The sequence below is a fragment of the Saccopteryx bilineata genome, chromosome 2 (assembly GCF_036850765.1).
Source record: "Saccopteryx bilineata isolate mSacBil1 chromosome 2, mSacBil1_pri_phased_curated, whole genome shotgun sequence".
Taxonomy (NCBI): domain Eukaryota; kingdom Metazoa; phylum Chordata; class Mammalia; order Chiroptera; family Emballonuridae; genus Saccopteryx; species Saccopteryx bilineata.
Window position 1 is genome coordinate 8,555,763 of NC_089491.1, and position 21,668 is coordinate 8,577,430.

At 57.4% G+C, this 21,668-nt stretch overlaps 1 protein-coding gene across 13 annotated transcripts in view; it reads right to left on the reverse strand.

Moving 5' to 3' along the window:
- The window catches only part of RALGPS1 (Ral GEF with PH domain and SH3 binding motif 1), a 330,788-nt gene that overhangs the window by 13,298 nt on the left and 295,822 nt on the right, over positions 1-21,668 (reverse strand). For 9 of the 13 annotated variants that reach the window (XM_066256190.1, XM_066256189.1, XM_066256181.1 and 6 more), the window contains 3 exons: positions 12,911-13,037; positions 11,353-11,507; positions 9,107-9,158 (listed from right to left, as the gene is read on the reverse strand). In XM_066256190.1, the coding sequence (XP_066112287.1) occupies positions 9,107-9,158; positions 11,353-11,507; positions 12,911-13,037 (334 nt within the window). The remainder of the gene's footprint in view (positions 1-9,106; positions 9,159-11,352; positions 11,508-12,910; positions 13,038-21,668) is intronic. The other 4 variants (XM_066256191.1, XM_066256188.1, XM_066256187.1 and 1 more) reach the window with 2 other exon arrangements.

Sequence of the window (21,668 nt, forward strand, 5' to 3'; positions counted from 1 at the left end):
ACAGTCCTGTGCATAAGCACATAAGCAGGCTGCTTGGCAGGCTCACTCACAGACTGCCTCCGGTCGTACCTGGGGATTTCTTATGGGCCAGGGCAGGGCCCGACAGCGAACTTTGCTGTGGTGATGTCCCCTGTGCACAGTGGCTATCTCCTCTTTCGACCTGAATTCCTGCTGAGCTGCTGCTGGTACAGAGGTGGAGGTGGCGTCCCTCCCCAGAGCTGGGTCCTCTGGCCCTTTCCCTCAACTTTTCTTCTCAGTCTTCTCTGCCCAGTACTCCAGGAAAATGTGGGACAGTAGTGGACTGTTGCGATTTTCAGTAGTCTCTCAGACTGGGTGGCGCAGTGGGTGCTACCTTCTCCCCATCATTCTGTCCCTTTTTTGGGGACAGTATGTGGCTGCATACTTAACAGGTGTTCGGCAGGACTGATGTGCTGACAAAGAGCTCTAAACCAGCATCTTCCAGCCAGTCTAGCGTCTCAAGCAGGTTTCCCTTGAGCTCTTCCTAAAGGAGTAAGGTGCTCCCAAATGCACCGGGCTGGTGGGGAGGACAGGGACATCAGGCCACGGGGGTGTCTCACAGGTAAGTCACTGCTTAGTGAGTGCTCCTAGGTGCTAGGCCATGCACTCCTTCCTACACTGGAGCTTTCTTCAGGCCCCACTATGCTCACCAGAAAGGGGAACCTGAGGCTCAGTGACATGAGGACACTTGGCAGAGGCATGCTCTCAGTCAGCCAGGACTAGAAGCCAGGCTTGTCTGACTCTGTGGCCCCAGCCCCTCCCACAGCTTTCAGGGTGGGGAGAGGCTAATGTGGGGGCTTCCTGGTACTCTCCTCTCCAGGCACCACTTCTTGTAGGTTTCCGCTGCAGCTCACACTGACCGGGCTAGGAGACGGCATGGGCATACCATGCTCAGGCCAGGGATCTCCGGGGGTGGGGCCACCGCCTGGGTCCCTAGGCTTCCCCGATGGGGTGTTTTCCTGGTGGTTTTGGCTTCATGGCACTAAAGAGCAGCTGCTGTTGTGTAGCTGTTATGAGACAACTAAGAGCTTCCACAAACCATCCCACCCAGCTTGGTGAGGGAGACTGCTCTCAGCCTGTCTTAGAAGGGGAAACTGAGGCTCAAGGAGGTGAAGCCACCTGTCCCACAGCACTCGCCTGTCTCTAGGTATGGGGGCACAACTGCTCACAGAGAGAGGCTGGCTCTCTGGTGTGAGTGGAGAGCCCGTGTCAGTTCCTCTGCTCCAGGTGGGAGAAGTCAGAGCCCACTCCCCCTGGAGCCTGGGGGAGTGACTCTGGCCTTGAAGGGCAGAGTAAAGGTGACTCTTCCCCGAGGCCAGCCTTTAGGAGAAGAGTCAGGGCTGTGGTGGCCAGCATGCCTTGGGGGCCGGGTCCCAGGGGGAGCCCTGCAGGGCTGGAGGAGGGTGTGATGGGTGGGGCAGCGCTAGCCTGTGGCAGCCTAGCATCAGCACAGAGCAGCCAGGGACACTGTCCTGCTGTGAGGAGATTTGTTATTTCGATTTCAGGGCCACAGAAAACCAAATGAATGGGCAGTGGTCTTTGATGAGCTCCAGAAATCACGGAATTTTTCTGACTGACATGGGGACTGCCACTCCAGACCACGGCCACCTTTCCCGGATCAGGCTGGGAACACGTGGCTGAACAGAACGTATCCCAGGAAGGCCATTTTAATGTCCCCTCCCAGGGATGGATCTTAGGGGTGGAAGGAAGGAGGACTGCAGCAGACAGCCCTCCTGGTGAGAAGTTGGTCTGGGGAAGATGTAGGCTGGCAACCAAGCAGAACGCCTCAGTCCCAAAGGGTGTGCGAGATGGTGATGGCAGTGATGGGATGATGGGACAGTGGGGTGATGGGTGATGGGGGTGATGAAGGAGGAATGGGGGTGATAAAGGGGTGATGGAGGGGTGATGGGGGCCAGGTATGTGCTGAGCGGTATTCATTCATCAATCTTGTTTAACCAAACAATTCTGTGAGGCAGGCACTATTCTGACGCCCCACCTTAGAGCACAGCAGCCTGAGGCTTGGCGAGGTGTAGTAACTTGCCCAAGGTCACAACACTAGGAGAAGGAAGAGTGGGTGGCGCTGTCGAGGTGGAAGCAGCCAGGGCCCTGCTTGGGCCAGCAGCACCATGAGAATTCAGACTAACCAAGACAGGTCTGAAAGATGCCTTCCCCTTGACGTCGAGGTACACATTAGGCAGCAGGGATCTTGGGGGTTAAATCTTATCATTTAACCCGGATTCCCTGTTACTGGTTTAGGAGGTTGGGGGGGGGGCAGGGAGAAGTCTTGGACAATCACACTGGGGTGACAGTAATCTTGTCTTAGCAGACACAGGATACCTCCCCATTCTTCTCCAAGTGCACAGGACCCTGGTAGGAGTGTGTCTGTGGGAGGGTCCTGGTGGGCTGCTCATCACCAGTGCCCACCTGCACACCCCGGGTGGGCAGCAAGCCAGGTTGGACACCACTTCCTGCTGATGCACTCTCATCTGCCCTCAGGAAGCTGCCACCAAGTGCTGCTGGGCCCTGGGACGTCTCTCCAGCAGTACTTGTTCACGGACTTGACTGCCTGTGGGCCACTCACTCTCCTCTGGGCAATGTCCCTGATCCCCTGATGGGTCCTGAGGGCAGTCAGATATGCGCTCCTGGAAATTAGCCAGACTTGAGAGACTGAAGTCAAGCTCTGAGACTCGGTGAAGCCGTAACAGGTAAACCTGGGAGCTGGGAGGTGTCTGCTTTCCCCTCTGTGAACTGAGGAGTCTAGAAGCCTGGTCTGCATAGAGAGAGGGGAGTAGAGCAGATATACATCGAGCAGGCTCGACTCCAGACAGGAGAGTCCTGCCCCTTCCTAGGACCTGACTCGGGCTGTAGGCGGTGGACAGAGAGGCTGTGGCAGATTTCTCAGCAACTCAGGAAGCAGCAGCAGCTTATGAGCAAGGGCTGGGCCCAGGGGCAGGGGCAGGAGCAAGGCGCAGGTACCACTGCCACTGCACTCTCTCAGAGGGGCCTGAGCTCCTGGGTGGAGCCCCAGTTGCCAGACTCCAGTGTCTGATGCTGAGAACAAGGTGAGAGACGGCATGTTTGAGGGAAACCAGTATCAGGAACTAGGCACATCACCCAACTGGGCTGCCCCCTGGGGCAGAGCAACAGTGTGGGGACCAGAGCAGACGGACCGGGGAGGCCAGACTGAAGAGTGACAGCTGAGGGGCAGAGCCTGGGGGGTTCCTGGCCCTCAGGCACAGGGTGGGGTGGTGGCGAGACCCTCTGTGAGAGTCACCCTGAAAAAAGCCACTCTCGTGGTCGCACCTCAGTTGAGACGGGCCCCTCCCCTTCAGGGTGGCCTCCAGAGCTCCACCGAGCCCTGGCCCACCAGGGCCTCTGCCAGAGTCCTTTGATCTCAAGGAAGGAAAAGAGTGTCTTTCCAAACTCTGATTTGAGGGTATTAGGCTTGGGGCTCTGCTGCCACAATGCCACTTCCTGGAGTCTCCTTAAGGATGTTGGAAGAGTCCACAGCTAAGAACAAGTCACCCTCACACAGGGCAGGAACTGCACCACCCAGCTCCCTCCACACCCTGAGGCACCTGTGCGGCCAACTGTTGGCAGCGCTCTCTTAAAGGGGCCCTTCTGTGTTCAGTGCGGCCTGGAGGCCAGCCAGGGCTGGTGGACACTTGCCTTCATTCTAGTCCATCCATTCCATAACGACTGAACTGCCACCACGGGAATTTTCTCTTCACCCCAGCCAGCTTTAGGCCCCCTGGATCACTCGCTTGCTGGCAAGAGATACCCACTAAGAAAAATTCATACATATCCCAAAGTAAGTTTCCCAAATGTAGCAACTCTAACTTATGTGCCATTTCCTGGGAGCGCCCTCCCTGCAGAGTTGAGGGGCCTAAGACTCAGAGAGGGTGAGACAGGCCCGTGGTCACGGACACAGTCACAGTCCTGACTGCAGCTCCCCCGCGCCCCCCGTGCTGCAAGCAGTGTCCGGAAGCCAGACCATGATCTTTCACTGTGAGGTACGCTGGGGACTTCAGAGACCTGGACACATCCTCTCCTGCAGTGACTTTTAGAGACACCAAGCCTTCCTGGGCCACCTCTCCCATCCTGGCACAGTTCCTGGGACTCCCTTGAGGGCTCACTGTGGTCCTCTTTACCAAAAGTTCTCGGGTTTCTGCTTAACCATCACCTCTACAGGGGCCACCCCTGAACCTACAGTCTGACTTGGTCCCCTGCTGGACACTCCCACGGCTGATCCTCTGTGAAACGGGCACCACTTATCTAATCACTGTCTCCCAACCCGACTGTGAGCTGTAACCAGTCCCTGCTTTGTCCTGGGAAGGAGGAGGAGGCAGCTCTACTACAGGGAGGGTGTCACAATTTCCTCCCTGTCCTCCTTCCCCTCCCCTTGGCTTCCTCCAAGGTCTCCCGAGTCCTCGTCTTCCCCACCCACATTCTGGGCCATTTCTCACTCTCTTATGCCCTTCCATACAGACTGGCCACATCATACTAGAGAAGACGGGTGGCCAAGTGTTTTGTAATGAACTTTATGATATAATTTCATATTTCCTTTTTTTTTAAAAAATTCAGTGAGAGGAGGGGAGGCAGAGAGATAGACTCCCTCATGTGCTCCAACAGGAATCCACCCAGCAAGCCCACTAGGGGGAGATGTTCTGCCCATCTGGGGCATTGCTCTGTTGCTCAGCAACCAAGCTCTTCTTAGCGCCTGAGGCAGAGGCCATGGAGCCATTCTCATCGCCTGGGGCCAACTTGCTCTAATCGAGCCATGGCTGCAGAAGGGGATGGGGGAGAAAAGGAGAGAGAATCAAGAGGGGTAGGGGGGAGAAGCAGATGGTTGCTTCTCCTGTGTGCCCTGACTGGGAATTGAACCCGGGACATCCACATGCCAGGTCAATGCTCTACCACTGAGCTGACTGGCCAGGGCCATATTTCATTTCTTAAAAACAGATCAATAAACATTTATGGTGATATCTTCTTTAAAAAGAAGTTAAATATTAATTTTTTTCTGGGTCTAAGAAACGTTTACATATTGTGGAAAATTTGAAGAAGACAGAAAAAAACATAAAGGAAAGAAACTTAATAACCTTACAACTCTGAGATAACCAAGATGAATAATATATTTTCATACCTACATACATGTTTATCTCTAGCATCCATTGTGTACCTCTTTTAAAAATGCTCACGTGAACTTTTAGCTCCTAGACTGACACTCTTACTCTCACTTTTAGATCAGTCGGGCACAGAGAAGCACTGTCACCCCCCGCCGCTGGGCCCGACGGCAGCAGTCCCTTCCCCGTTTGATTTCTGAGAAGCCCAAAGTCTGCTCCAGGGCTGCCGTGCAACACCCAGTCGCTGCTCCCAGTGGAGTCCACGTGGACAAGGGAAAGGAGGCCTCCCTCCCCTCAGAGTGTGACGCGGGACTCTCCTTCTGCCTTTGTCCCCACACTCATGACACTGAAGTGAGAGAACTGCTGGCTGGAAATGCGAGGAAGCATTTTAGGAGAGAAGCCCCCTTTCCCTCCCAGCGATTCTAGCCTCTGGCTCTTGAGGGCCTTGCCCCACCACTCTGTCCTGTTCTGGACCCTGAAGATAGGGCAGGGTCCTGAGGGCAGCCAGGCACTGAGACATGACGACTGCCTACCCCGGTCGGGCTGCCCCTCCCCAGCCCGCAGGCCCTGTGACCCTGCTGAGGCTGAAGTGGACGAGGGGATGGAAGATGAGAGCAGCATTAGAGGGTCCCCTTCGCTCCCTGAACCCTCACTTCACACTCCCAGCAAGAACAAGGGTTGGTGGCCATGCCACCTCTCAGCCTGGCCTACTCTCACAGAGAACAATGCAGTGGGTCCCCTGGCCACCTAAAGGAAGCAGTGAGCACAGCATGAGCTCTGGCTGCCACCCACAACTACCTTCGGGCCACCAGGCTAAAATGTCCATATGTATAAACTCAGGGAGGGTCAACTTGCCAGACAGGCCCTGGTGATCCCAGCCTTGACCGGACAATAGGAACCCTCCCACCTGCCTGTTCCCAGTGGCATAAAGGGTGATTAAGATGTGCCTGCAAGTCAATGGAGGGGTGTGTGCCAGGGACGGGGTCACCGGCCTGGGGCCTCCCTGCCCTTCATGCTAGTATCTGTTCCATTTCTCTTCCTGGGCCAAGCCTGTCACCAGGGCTGGGGGGCAGTGGGCAGCTCATTTAAAGGCTATGGCCCCGAAGCTTCAGGGCTGTGAGGCAAGGCATTGGCCCTACTCCAGCCTGGCCTCTGGGGACTAGAAAAGCCAGGACCTCCTCTCCTACCTCACTCCCCTGGGTGGGGCCCTGGTTCAGGGCCACTGTCCACCCCTGTGGACGTGGAGATGCAGAGCTGTGCACCTACAGCGTCTGCCGGGGGCTCTGAGACATGTCAAGTGCTCTGGGGGCTCTTTCTGAGCAGACACCGGCCTCTGGGCGCTGGCAGGGTGACACCCCAGCTCTGGGGCAGAGGGAACCTGCTCTCCTTTACAGAGCAGGAGCACACAGCTTGGGGAGGCCAGGGAGGAAGGAAGGTCCAGTGGAGCTGAGCAGCAGGCGGGTGAAGGTTGTGAATAAGAGAGGCCCAGGTGACGTGAACAGTGGTCACTGGCCTGTGAGAGAAATAATATGTAACCAAGATTTCAAAGTGTGTGAGCTAAATCCTGCCCTCCAGGGACCGAGGGAGTGGGCTCTTTCTGGTGGACATGAAGAGGCTAGCACAGGACGGAAATGGAGACCGGAGGCCAGGACACAGGAGCTGGGGGCCACGAGGCAGCAACCTCAGGATCGTCAGGACTGCTGTGGGTCTCGGGAGGGACTGCAGGGAACTTCCTAGACCCACTGGTACCTTCCAAAGTAGGCGGTCTCCTGTCCCCCTGCGCACAGAAGCACTGGCCCAGGCGCTGGGACCAAGAGAGTGAGCAATAGGACACTGTCTCTGCAGGGCTGGCCCAAAGGCCGCTGGGCGTCTGCGTGGAGGGGCTTGCGTGATGCCCGTGCTTAAGGGGGAGCCCTGCTAGAGCACCTAGGGTAGACATCTGTACGGGTGGGACAGCTACTGCTACAGTCTAAGTGACAGAGAGAAAACTGTCTACAGTCTAAGTGACAGAAAAGAACGCTGTATTCCAATGGTCTCCTGAACCGGTACAGCGCTGTCTCTCTGGAGCAGACAGCCTCTCTCCACCTCCTTCCTGGTGGCTCTAACCTCAGTCGGGGCACTTAGCAGGGACTGGCTCTGTTACCCTCAGGGCTGTGCCTGACAGGGAGCAGTCGCTTAATGAATGTGCTGAATAAATGAATGAGTGAATGAATTAGGGAAGGAAGGAAGGAGGAAAGGAGAGAAGGAGGGAAGAAAGGGAGAGGGTGGGAAGGAGAGGAGGAGAGTGAGGGGCCAATGAACAGGTCCAGGTCTGGATGACATTCAGGATCTTGGCACTGTGCCCATTTCCCACTTGACGTACCCTCACTGGCCTGTGGCTGGCTTGTAAGCCCCTTCCTCATGGTCAGCCAGTCCTCTGACTGGTGCTGAGAAAAGTCACACTTCTGCTCAGCGGTCTGGCTGTCCCCGCTGCCTCCCCCCTGGTTCTCATCCCCCTGCTGAGGTGGCCCCAGAGTGAGGGCAGGGGTTACAACCCACCTGCCCGAGGAATGAGAACAGAGCTGGGACAGCTCTGCTGCGAGCTCACGGCCCCGCTGCCCACACTTCCTGCCCTCCACCTGGGATTCACAAGGACAGACAGATCTACTGGGCTACTGGAGCTGACACAGCAGGTCTCTGGACGAGGTCTGGAAAGGTGGTGAAGAGGCGGGCTCAGGTTCAGGAAGACGCAGCTTTGGGCCGGCTCTGCCCCTCTAAAGGAGGGCAAGGCAAGACGGGCACTTCCCCTCTCTGTGCCTTGCTGTCCGTGAGCATAAAGTGGGAAGTGTGTACAAGTGTTTGGGGGCTTGGTGAGACCAAAACAGCGCCTGGCACAGGGAATGACCAACAAAGACCAGTTCCGCCTCGCTACAGCCCCTCGCCCTGTGAGGACGGGCCAGCGGGCTCTCCTCCTCTCGGGCCATTGTATGGTTATGGGGACTGAGGAGCCGGGAGGCTTCAGCACCAGGGGACAAGTGTGCGTGTGTGTGTGAGCGCGCATGTGCATATGTTTATGTGAAGCATGCACCTGTATGAGATATGCATGTACATGCATGTATGCAAATGTACGTGTGTGGCTATGTTCACCCACACATGAGAACACGTGAGTGTTGGTACAGTGTGTATAGTGTGTGTGCCTGTCTGTGCACACAGCCCCCTACACTAGCGGAGGAGCCGTCTGAAGGACGGTGTGAACCCGCCTCTCACGACACTCCATGCCAGTGGATTCCTTCCTGCCTGTCCTCAGAGTCCCCACAGCGCCCCTCACCTCTGGGGGCCCATTTGGAGTGCAGGGCTATGGGGCTCCCCACTCAAGAGTCCCGGTCTCCCCAGAACCCCATGGTACCAGGCCCAGGGAAAGCACCCTACGTGGACTAAGTGCCCAGGTGAATTCCTGAGCAGAAGGCCCCACTACCTGGCAGATGGGCTCCCCACAAGGAGCCAAACCCTGGGCTGAGGGACCCTCTTGGTTGTCACCAGTGCCTGGCAGGCTGGGCGCGTCAGCCCAAGGCCTGAGGCCATGTGGCTGCAGCACCCCCAGACCCCACCAGGTGGAGCCACATGCCCAACTGCAGACTAGACCCATTCTCAAGCTTCTGGTACAAGGCCCACATTTCAGGCCAAATCTGCCCCCCAGGACCCCTGAGCAAATGGGCCTGAGCGGAGGCGCTGGCCTCAGGCTCCCGGGCTAGTTCTGGCCAGTTGGTGAGGGGCTGCTTAGAGCATGGGGCTAGGATCCCACCTGCCCTTCACTCTGTTGGGCCTGGGCCTGGGCAGGACGGAGCTGAGCTGAACTGCGCAGAGCAGCCTCGCCAGCCTGGGCCAGTGCACTGTGGCTGTGCCTACTCCCTGCCGGAGCTGTCCCCAGCTCCCTGGGGCCCTGAGCCCCTCCCCTGGGAGGGAGGCCGAGCTGAGGCCACACTCACCTTTCCAGCCCTGAAGACATCTCTTCACTAAACTCTGAGCTCTCACTACTGCCTGGAAAAGGAACACAGATCAGTGAGCGAGGCAGCCTCAGCCGGGGCCAACCCCACGGGGCCTCTTCCCCTGGCTCACGGGGCCCACGCCCTTGAGCTCCACGGACATGCTGGAGAGTCCTGATCCATCACTGGGACGGTTTTTGTGCTTCTACTTCACCTCTCTGCCCTGGGAGGGTCAAAGAACCATCCATCCCGTTGTCCCCTGTGGGTCCTCCACTCTTTCCACTGAGCACCAGAAGGCTGCAGCTGCCTGCCCCAGGACCCCTCACGCCTGGGTCCTTAGGCCTCCCTATGGCCCGCCTGGCTCCCTCCTGCCTCCCTTCTGGCCTAAGGAAAACCAGCGCTAGCCCAGGCCTCAGCTGGCGAGGGCACAAGCCAAATAAACATTCCTCCCCCGAGGATCAGGGCTTGGCGAGGGCTGGTCTCAGAGCAGCTGCCCAGCATTAGATAGGAACCACAAGGGAGGGTCCCTTTAGACCCCTGGCCAGTGTACACACAGAGGGGGCTCACCCCTCCCCCAAGCCTGTCCTCAGGGGCTCTCCAGCCACAAGGACAGCACAGAGATGCCTGTCAGGCCTCTAGCATTTGCACCCCCCGCCCCCGGACTTGAGGCGCCTTGGTTCAGTGCTCTTTGCCTGGGCTGCTGGAGGGCACCCAGGCTGGGCGGTGGGGAAGGGGGAAGGAGGCGGTCTGAGGCCCGCTGGGAGTTAAAGGACAGAGAGGACCAGTTCAGCCCAAACAGGGCCCACGGACACAGCCACCTGACCCTGGGCTTTCAGCTCTGGTCAGAAAAACGCCTGAGATTCCCGAATACTAGAGCGGAGAAGCCAGATGCCCGGTGATCTCCTACCTGGACACTGGGCAGCACTGAGCCTGACCCAGTTTTCTGTTCAGGAGAGCAGGCCTGGGCCCAGGCACAGCTCAGGAAGTTTACAGGAGCTGAAACAGCCGCTGCGCCGCCCGGCGGAAGGCTCCTGGGCCGGCACTGCCCAGCCTGGTACAGAGTCCCACCCACAGGACACTCGGAGGAGAGGGCTCCATGACCAGATAGTGTGGCAACTGCAGATGGCCGCCTCCCAGTGACCGCGGTGCCCCAGCAGTAGTCTCTGAGAGCAGCCCTGCTCACGGTCCCGCCAGCCTCCCTCCGCATACGGCCCCCGAGCCCCTCTGCGAGGTACACACACTTCTGAACCGCACTGCTGGACACTCTGACTAGCTCCCACAGGGTGACCTCCTCCCAAGACAGAAGGCAGACACGGACCTTGTTTGTCACAGACTTTCTGGTGGTGGGAGACAGCTGTCCCCTGGGGTGATACTGCCCAAGACTCTGGTCTCACTTCACAGGGATGTGGGACAGGAGATTCCTGCCGCCCATTCTTCCTGTCCCCACACCCCCTTCCTCCATGCTCATGGGCCCTCCACCCTGCCGCCTCACCAGTTCACCCCCCCCAACCATCTAAAGCACCACCAGCACCATGAGGGCTCCCTGTGAAGGAAAGCAGACGGACACACAGACATAAGGACTACAGAAGTACAGGCACGCTCAAGGGCGCGGCTAGCAGAGTACTCTCAACTGATGGCAGTCATGACAGGTGACCTGGGCACTGCAGGGGGACGGACCCGAGACCAGAGCTCAACACTGTCCTCAGCCCTGACGTGGGCCTCGCCCCGTCCTGGCCTCCTGGCTCAGTCCCTTGTTGACATGAGCACCATTTCCAGCTGAAGCTCAGCCACACAATCCATCCCTGAACACCCTTTCCCACCCTCCCTAACTCAGACGTGTGGGTCTGAAGACAAGCACACGTGGGACAACCCAGCAGCCATGGGCGGCCGTACCAGGCCGCTGCCCCAACCTCACCGGGCGTGCGGGGCCCACAGCTGCTCCAGGGACAGGAGCCCCACTGGGGCAGCTCCAGGCTTTGGCAACTGTCAGCAAATGACAGCGGGTCGCAGGTGTGTCTGGCTGTTCCTTCCACCTGTCTGCCACGGTCAAGGCCACCAGCAGGGTGAGGACAAACCTAGGGCACTCTGTGACATCCCAGGGGCCAGGAGGCAAAGGCCTCCCTGCTCTGCTGAGTCCTGCAGGGAGCCCCTCTGCGCGGGGAGGGCCACGGGGCGCTGCACAGGGACAGACAGACACGAGCACACGCTGGGCGGCGGCACCGGCTGCTGTGCGCAGGCCAGACGCTTACCTAGGGAGAGTCCATTGGTGATGGCAGAGGAGGTGAGCGCGAGGCCCCTGTGGGGGCTGCGGGACTCTAGGACACTGTCATCCAGCAGGTGCCTCGCTTTCTCCGATGGGAAGGTGGCACTTTTACTCTCAACTACACTCAATTGACACATCATACTGGAAAACGGAAAAGGAGAAAGAAGGCAAAGCTCCTTATCTACGGAGTCACAATATTACACCTGCCCTGGGGTCCTGAGCAGACAGCGCACCTGCAGGAAAAAGACCTCCACCTAGAACCGGGTACAAGTCCAGGCTCTGCCCTATCTCACGGCGTGACCTTGGGCAAGTCACATCCCCTATCTGGGCCTCGGTTTCTCCAGCTGTCAGATGGGGACTGACAGGACTGCCCTGCCTGTCTCCAGGATGATTATGAGGTTCAAGTGAGTGGGTGGTGCTTTTGAGCAACGGGGCACACAGAGGAGGGGGAGCATGGCCCTGTGCTCATCATGTCCGGTTCTAGAGTCACACACAACTGGTCCAGATCCCTGCTCCCACCTCACCCAGCACTGCAGGTGCTCACCCCGCTGAAGTCGCTGGGCTCGTGCTTACAACACACATAGCACAGCACCCACCTCGGAGAGCTGCAGGGCTCAGGGAGGTAATGCCGACGGGCATGGGCCAGAATGCCTAGCACGAAGGCCGCCCTGCACACTCAGAGAGCAACCATTTTCTCCTCCACCCTACTGACAGCCCCAGGGCCAGCCTGGGCTGACTGATGCTTGTGTCTTAGTGGTGGAAGGAAGGGAGGGAGGACAGAAAGGAGGGAGGAAGGAAGGAGGGAGAAAGGGAGGGGGGGAAGGAGGGAGAGAGGAAGAGAGGAAAGGGGTAAGGAAGGAAAAGAGGAAAGGGAGGAAGGAAAAGAGGAAGGGGGGAGGGAAGGAGGGAAGGAGGAAGAGAGGAAGGGAGGGAGGGTGGAGAAAGGGCGGGAGGGAAAGAAGGAAGGGAGAAGATAGGAAGAAGGAAGGAAGGCAGGAACAGGAGGGAGGGATGGACCCAAATGTTCAGGAGCCTGTGCCCAACATCTTGGGGACACGGGCATGGCTGCTCCTGGCCATGCTGAGGACCACATGCCCCCAGCTGCCAGCCCCACAGGGCCAGGTGAGCCAGCAGCAGGTTCACTATTCTGTAGGCTCTCTATTCTGCAAAGGGCAAGGACAGACTCTGAGCCCTGAGACCGGCAGGGACCAGGAGACACCCAGTCCTGCCTGGATGATAGTCCCAGTGCCCACTGGACTCTGGGGTTTACGTAAGGGAGGTGCTGACTGAGGAGTCCCACCACTGCTTCCCTACACTTCCCTGAATGCTTTCTCCATTGGCTACCGCGCCGGGGAGACCTGCCACCAGTGTCACCTCAGCTCCCCCTGACCCCGTGCCAGTCTGAAGAGAGGGCCCAGCCGGGGACACCAAGAGCATTTGGCAGAAACTTGCAGACTGGGTAGGGAGGACGTCAGTGGGCAGGCACTCCCAGCAGCCCTTGCACCCATGGCCAAGAGCCAGAGGGGGCTCGCTCAGTTACTCACTTGTTGCCCAGGCTGTGGCTCTTCCTGTGTCTTGGGACCGGGGGTGTGGGGAGGCTGCCAGCAACAGACGCATCAGGACAAGTGGGGCGCCGGCTGAACCTCACAGAACTGGAGCCGGCGGAGGGGCCTGCAGACAGAAGAGAGCGCGTGCTGAGGGCGGCTGTGGAGGCCGAGGTTGCGGGCCGGGTCTGAGGAAAGGCCCAGGCCCAGCAGCGTAGGCGCAGCCAGCCGTATCATGCCCCGTGACTTTCCTTTTTAAAAAATGTATTGGGGTGACATTGGTTAATAAAGTACACAGGTTTCAGGGGTACATTCTGTAACATATCATCTGTACACAGTAGGGACTGCGTGCACCACCCCGAGCCAGGTCCCCCTCACCACGCTCCCTGTACCTCCCCCCCTCCTCCACCCCATGTCCCTCTGGTCACCACCACACTGCTGTCTGTCTACCCGAGGCTCTCTACTCCTCGTTCCCAGCATAACTAACTTCCGGGGATAACATTGTGGGGATGGCCGGTGTCCTGCTGTGCTTGGTGCCCCTGCCTGGGCACAACTTGTCCAAGGCTGCCCCCGGGGAAGAGAGCTGAAACGTAGTGGTGTGTCTTCTGAATCCCCAGCTGGCGCCCCCCCCCCCCCCCGCCCCCCCCCCCCCCCCCCCCCCCCCCCCGCGCCTTCTACAGCCATTTCCTCTTCTCGGTCCACTCCCACAACAGAAGGGGCGGAGAGCTCGCCGGGGCAGCTCACTGAGTGAGGGCGCAGCTAGGGAGGCAGCCCCCCCACCAGGCCTGCCAGTCAGGTGACCTCGAGTGGGTCACTGAACTTATTCCCAGGAGTCTCAGTTTCCTCATCTGCAAAGTGGAGATAATCTGCAGGTGGGTGGGAGCACTCACTGGGGAATGTGTGCAGAGTTTCACAGTTAGCACTCATACTTGTTTTATTATAGTACCAAGTTTTCCTCAGCCCCAGTCATGGGGATAACAGGTGCCATCAGATTTGGGAGGCTGGGACCACACACCCCACGGAGCACTGCATGCAGACAGAGAGGGAGCCCTTCCTGCTGGCAGCATCTCAGCTGCATCCCGAGGGCACAGTCCTGACCTCTGCTGCACTCTGGGACTGTGTGATTGCTCGGGATGAGAGGTCCTGAGGGAGGTGACCCCAAGGTGCTAACCCTTAGCCTCTGGGGACAGACAGGAGCAGTCAAACAGCAAGCCCGGGGCTGCTGCCAGAGGGCCTGCGGCCTGTGGTCCTGCCGGGGCTCCAGGTCCGCCACCACCAGCTACTGCAGCTCCACAAGTGACCTAAGGGTCCCTCTACCATGCTTGGCTCATCACTATTGAGATGTTCCAGCCTATCCGCTGCAGGTGGCCTGGCTCCCTTCTGGCACTTGGGAAGGTTTGCGAGGCAGGGCGACTCAGATCTCCCGAGCTCAGCGTTCTGGGTCCCAGCTGCCGTGTACCCTGCTCTTCCCCACACCCCACTCTGCACATGCACCTTCTCCTTCATGCCCCAAGGTCCCATCACCAACCCTTCACCAGGCCTCGGCCAATGCCCTCCACTGTTCCCCTCAACAGCTATTCCCAAACATCACCTCTTTCCTGAAGCCCCCTGCACAACTCACAGACCCCTGCCCTTCAGATGATGGCACTACTTTCACGAGAACACCGCGGTCATCAGGTTCCGTGTCTCACACCCAGCCTCTCACCGCCACGTGCGCCTCCATCGGGACCAGCCTTCCTGCTGGGTCTAGGAAGGGGCCTCCTCCGTCCGCAGCTGGTCCCTCCTCTCGGTCCTGTTTCCTCTGAGAAACCAGGCTACCGCACTCCATCACTCTCCTCTCCCCTCTCTGGCCCCTTCCTCCAGCCTATAAACACCCTCCAGGCTCCTGTTTTCTGTCAAGTGGGTCCCTGGACCCCAAGCTCCCTTCCTGTCAGTCACACTTCCTCAAACAGAACTTGCACTCCTTGTCGCTCTGCTTCTGTCCTTCTCACTCATCCCTTAAGTCACTCAAATCTGGTTTCCATACCTAATGAGATTTCCATTGACCTCATTTTTGCCAAACCAATAAACACTCCTCGGCTTCTCACCAGAGCCCTTGGCATGCTAGGGATGCTGCTGTTCGCAGTCCCAGAACCTTAACAAGGAGGCCCCAGCACACCACCCTGCCTCTGAGGGCAGCTACCTGGGCCACCTGGCCTGGCACGAGACAAGGCCATCTGAGGTCCCAGTCCCTGCCTGCATATGGCGGCTCAAGAACAGGGCTCCGACAGAGCACGCCCTGATAGTTCACACACTGCTTAACAATGGGACACGTGCATCGAGTACGTGGCCACGAACCTGGATGGTGCGGCTACTGCACTCTCAGGCTGCCCGGTGCTGCTCCGGGCTACTGCGCCCAGGCCCCGAGCCTGTGCTGCACATTACTGTCCAAGAGCACACGGGATTAAATCAAGTGCAAGAGAAAATGACGCCATCAAGAGACTGAGCATGAAGTGTCTGCGGCTGCTGCTGGCGTGACACAATACACTGTTGCTCAGCAAGCTGTTTTCTTACAAGGAGAAAGAATCTAAAATAATGATTAAAAGTACAGTAAGACATAAACTAGTAACATAGTCATTTATTATCGTGCTCAGGTCTTATGTACTCTATATACTTGTGCTACACTTTGATGTGACTGGCAGTGCAGGTTTGTTTACACCAGCATCCCACAGCACACGTGAGTAAGGCGTTGTGCTGTGACTTCAGGACAGCTGTGATGTCACTACGCAATAGGACTGGTCCAGCTCCATTTCAGTCTATGGACCATCGCCATACACGTACTCCATCCGTCCCTGACGGGAGCGCCCTGACCAGCACAGAACTGTAACGAACTCAGAGTCAGAGCCTGGACCTCAGCCACCCGGGGGTCCACGCCAGGCCTCTGAGAGTGTGTGGCAGCACTGAGATTGTACTGAAGAAAACAAAGGCGTGCGTGTGCGATTCTAGGCGAGGGGTTCCCCACCATCAATCGGCTTCTTTGAGGCTGGAATCCTCAAGCAGGGTGTGCACCAGAGTCCTGGGAAGAGCGTGTGGGAATGGGGTGTTCTGGGCCAGCCTGAGGCTCTGATTCCACTGCCTCAGGTGGGCTGGGCATTGCCCTTCCAGTGATTCTGGTGTGGTTCCGGAGTGCGTACCGGTGAGAGAGAACTCCTGCTCCAAACCCGGGAGCTAACGCGAGCTATGCCGGGAGGAGATTCTCGTGCAGCCGCTGGAGAGGAAAAGGAAGAGTGGAAGCCACCCTGCTTTGTTTTTGTTTTGCACATATTGCTCAATAGATGAATCCGTGCAGAGAGTGGAATTCGTCTTGTTTATCAGCAGGATTATGGTTTCTCTGCCTGAGTCACTCTGGCTCCCACCCTGGGTTCAGAAAATATTTTGTAAAGGTCAAATCGCATGGCTCCTCCCCTGTGGTTTGAACTGGAACTTGACTCCCTTGGGTTGTCATAGCAATAACGGTGATAATTATGGTTGAATGATTCTCTCCTGGCACCACGCTGTGTGCATGGGCTGCAGCCCATTAGGTGGGTACACTCAGTAGGCCCGTTTGACAGGTAAGAAAGCCAAGGTTTCTATATCTACTACATGCAGGACCTGAACCCAGGGGTACAGCCTGGTGAGGGAAAGGCTCTAAGTTCAAAGGTCAGCATTAGTGAAAACTGGAGGCAAAAGGAACACAGTGACATATTTGAGGGCATCTGATAGCAGGAAGCACTTCCTCCAGGAACTATGGGACGAAGGCCCAGCTGCTACTCCTGAGAAAGGAAGGTGAAGGGACTAACGCGCATTTTACAACAGCTGTGTGCCAGTCTTCACTAGACACTTCCACGGCCTATTTCACTGAGTCCACTGCATGGGTACTCTACCACCATTCTAAAAGGGATGCTCGGAGCACACCTGGTCACGCGCTGGAGGGGTGCTAGGTTTGTTCTCTTAACCAGCCATGAATGCTGCGAGAGTTGGACACTCAAGGCTCTTCTGAGAGCTTCCTTGGCCTTCCTGCTCCCTCCTACCAGACTACCTCTCCCCTCCGTCTCCCTGTGGTTCTGCACCTGGCTCTGCTCCCCTGCAGGCTCTTCCGGCCCCTGATGTGCCCGTGGTATCTGCCATTCAGCTATACTCCCTCCTGGAGAATTGTATCCATCCCCTTCTTGCTGATTTGGACAGCCTTGGAAGGCATGCCTGGCCTCAGATGCCCCTCCACACAGCCGGGGGAGGGTGGGGGGCCCAAGCAGAGGTGGCTGTGATCCCCCTGGGCCCAGTGTCAAACCAGTGCTGCTCTGGATGCCCTGGGCCCTGGCCACTCCCACCACCCCCGCACTGCTGACCAACAGGGGCCCTGGCCACCCCCCCACGCCCCCCGCACTGCTGACCAACAGCCTGAGTCTGACACTGAAGAAGAAGAATTTCCATTCAGTTGGGACCCAGGGTGGGTGTGGCCTCTCTGCCAGTAAGTGACACTCTCTGCTACTGAAAGGCCTCACGTTCCTGCCCCACCAAGCCCAGGATGGCCACCACGTGACTGCACCAGGGACACGTGTCCTCTGGGACCATCTCTGAGCTGACTGGCTGGCAAGCAGTGTTTTCTCCATGTCCTGTAGGTAGCAGCAGGCGCGGGGGCGGTGATAATGAGCTGGGGCTCTGGCCTTGCTTAGCGGAGTGTGGTCCCCACTGCCTGGCCCGATATGGCACGAACAGCTGGAAAAACTGACCATGGGGCTTGACTATCTCAGAGGACTGCTCTATTTTTCCTCAGCATAATTTTTCCATGAATAATCTTTAAAGCTCTTTAAGTGGCTGTTTCTTTAGCAGTTTTATTGGAATATATGAAAACTGACAATCTGTGGGGAACGAGATATCATTTTCGAAAAAAAATCTGGTTTTCATTACATTTCTCTCAAGAAACTAACATACTGCCCAACAGACCTCTCACTGATTGGCAGAGAAAACAGCACAGGCCTCCTGATCATGGCTTCGAGTGGCCAGGACTAAGGATGGTGGATGGCAACAAGCAAAGAACTCAGGATCCAAAGGCAGGCAGGCCCTGGGCCCCCACTGGTATCTGTCACTTGCAGGAGTGAATTTGGGCAAGTCACCTCGCACCTCTGAACCTGAACTCTGTGTCTACAAAGGGAGCCTGGCAGACTCCCTGCAACAAATGTTTCCTGACTCTGCCGGCCCCAGGCCTGGTTTGAGAGCCAGGCTGAGCTGGACGGAGACCTTCTGCCTTCGTGGAGTCCACAGTCTAGTGGGGGAGAGACCGTAACCACATAATGACACCCAGGCTAGACACATGCTTTGATAGGATAATCATTGTAATAAATCTGGCACTAGCAATACCTATACCAATAGTACAACTGTCATGGCAATAACAATGGTGGTCATGGTACCAGCCTACATCATCGAGCATCTACAGAGTGTCAGAGATGGAGCTACACGCTGTACACAGGATCTTATTTAAGCCTCGCCAATAACGCCGCCTCACAGGCAATGTTGTCTCAACGCTGCGACGTGGGACCTGAGGTTGGAAGGCTTAAGGAGCTCCCTGGTCAAACAGCTGAGGAGCAGGGGAGCGTAAGCAGTGTGTCTGAGAACAGGAGAAGGTCAGGGAGAACCTGAAGTCTGACATCAGGCTGGCACAAGACTTCCAGCAGAGGCAGGGTGGATACAGAAGGAGCAGCACATGCAAAGACCCTGAGACGAGGCTGCAGGGAGCCAGCCCAGCTGAAGAGCTGAGGGTGGGGAAAGTGTGTGTGGGGAGGGCTGTAAAGCTGTGGTGAGGGCCGAGGGTTTAATGAGAAGGTGTGGAGATTTCTAGGAGGAGAGTAAAGTGCTCAGATTTGCACCCTAGAAAGCTCACTCTGGCTGGAGAGCACATGGATGTGGCCAAGACCACAGGATGGGAGAGAGGGATGTGGATGAGAGAGGTCTAGGAGGGGGCCCAGCTGCTGCCGCCATCCACTTAGGGAGCCAATAAGCAGTTCCACTTGGGACTGATGTTGGGAGGCCCTTGGGTAGATGGGTGCAATGCTCAGGAGACAGATGGCAGCTGGGGACAGATGTGCAGAACATGTCAACAAAAGGACGTGTGGAGCCCCAGGAGGGGTAAGAGTACCCAGGGTTGTAAGCTTAGTGAGAAGAGGGAAGGCCTGGGACAGGATGCAGGGGAAACGGTGTTTGTAGGATAAGAAGACGACAAAGGCTGAAAGGACCTTGTGTCAAACCAGGGTCACTAGAACAAATACTTGAGAAAAGTTTCATTTGGGTGCATGAGGAAAGTGAGCTTGTTTCGTCTGTAATTCTAGAAGGTGTCCCAGAACCACCTGTTCTGCCCCCAGCCACCGCTTCCCTCCTTGCAGAGGAGGCCCTGTGTGGGAGGCACCCATCTCCGGGGCTGCAGCACACAGCAGCGGTCCCCGTTCCTCTGGTCCCGGGCTCCAGAAAGAGCAAACAGGAGGGGCCCCACCTTCGCCTTGGTTGCCCAGCCAGCACCAGAGCACTGCCAGGAGCCCCGTGGACCATAGCAGACAAGCCTGGAATGCCCCAGAAACAATCTCCTGTTCATCTAGGAAGTTCCTCTCAGGAAGAGAGAGAGAGAAGGAGGGAAAGAGCTGCTGATCTATTTCTGTGTTCAGGGGTTAAACTAGACGACAGTGAGGGTCATCCCTGAGCCCAGGGCTTTGCAGAGTGCCCGCCTGAGTTCTCACAAAGGCGGCAGTCACCCTCCTCCTGGGCCGAGGCCTCCTGGCACCTGTTCTCAGGTGGCCTGCACTTGCCTTCCCTGTACCCGCTCATTTGTAACTAAGGGATCGTGTGGGATTCCTTGTTGACTGCCCATCTTGCCCACCAGACACCAGCTCTGGGGAGCAGGGGCTGTGTCCAGCGCCCGGTGTCCAGGGCCCTGCTCAGGGCTGGGCGAGCAGCTGGAGCGCAGCGGAGTGTGCCGCATGGCTGGTGCGGCGCTCCCAGCTGCAGACGCGCGTCTGTGCCGAGGAGCACACAGGGCCGGGCCGGGAGCCTCGTTCCCACGGGTTCCCAGCAGCATCCGAGTGGCCCTGCCCTGGCTCAGCACTGCCCGATTTAAGCAGTCTGGCAGCCCCACTGCTGCCTTCAGGGGTGCTTTCCAAGTCTCACACATCGGCAATTAATGGGAGGCAGCTGTGGCAGAGAGGAAAGCACTCAACTTGGAGTCACAAGACTTGCGTTCCCGTCTAGCCTCTGTCCAGGGCTGAGCTGGGAGCTCACGGTACAGTCTCCTCAGTGGAGAAGGGGCATGACAGTGGCCATGACCTGGAGCTTTGAAAGCACCACCTCATCCGTCTGATGCACAGGCCACACTGGCATCCAGTCCGGAAGGCGTTCTGCCTCTCGGCTCCTTCCCTGTGCCTGCTCAGAGTCCTCTTCCTAGGCCAGGGACCAGTCCTTCTCCGGGTCCTCCAGAGCCCTGCAGCACCCGAGACACGGGGCCCCTCTGCACAGAAAGTCTGTTTGTGTTGAAACCTTTCTCATCCAGGTTTCTTGGTCAAGCCTGGGAGCTGGTCCCTTTCACTTTCACACACATTCTTTGTTTCTTATACATGTAGCTCTCATGGGTCCTTATCGTGAGCCAAGATCACCCTTCAACTGTGCTGAGGCCCAGCTCTCTTCTCCTTGGAGTCGAAGGCCCAGATTCCCAGGCCACAGGGAGCGAGGAATGCCAGGATGCTAGTGGAGCCATGTGAGGAGCTGGGCCACAGCAGGGTAGCAGAGTCAGACAGAGCCAGGCTTGAGACTCAGTTCCTCTGCCTGACCTCCATGCACCAGGCTAAGATGGGGGACTTCCAGAACAAAGCAGATGTATACTTCCAGGGTAAATGTGTGAAAACTGGCGTCCCAGCCCCTGAACCCCTCACCTCGGTTCCCTTCACCCATTCTGAGGCTGTAAAGGTGAGGAGGAGGAGCACGTAGAAGGGGAGTCCTTACCCCTCACCCGTAGGTGCTCTTCTTCTATTCAACCATAATGGGGAGGGGGGTCTCCACAGACCACTTGGGGATCTTGAAATACGTCCCCAGCAGTTGGGAGACCCAGGGAACAACTAGTACCTTGGTTCTGCGGAGCCCACATAGCCACAGCCAAAGGACAGCAGTGACCACACTAGGCTTAGCTGCACTCACAGACCTGTTGGGACAAGGAAAGTGTGGCCTCCTATGCACCAAGGTGGCCCCCTGTGACGAACGTTGGCAGAGGGTTGAGGGGACCCAAGCAGCAGGGACCTGGAGGTGGGCAGACTCTGAGGGGCTGTGGAAGGGGCTACAGAGGCCCCTGGAATGATTTTGTATCTGTCCAGGCCAAGGAACCTATGGGTTCCCTGAAAAACCCATGAATGTGCCTGTGAGAAGCATCAATGTTATCAACTGCCACCTGGGGATGGCACCTGTGTCCCAAGACACAGCACCCACCATTAAGGCTGTGTCCTTCCTGCCAGTTACCTGTGGTTAGAAGCTAAAGGAGGCAGCACACGCTTGGGGAGGGAGAAGGGCCCAGCGCCCCTGTTCTCCCACCACAAGCAGTCAGCCTGAAACTCGCAGCTAGAGCAAAGGTATTTTATGCCAAATTAGTTTTGAAGTTAGGATTCTTACACAGAACCAGCCTTCAAGTGCCAAGCTGGAAGAGTGTGTGACTCAAGTGTCTGTAGAAAATTCACAGGTGTGCCAAGGTTGTCATCTGGGGCGGGTGCACGAG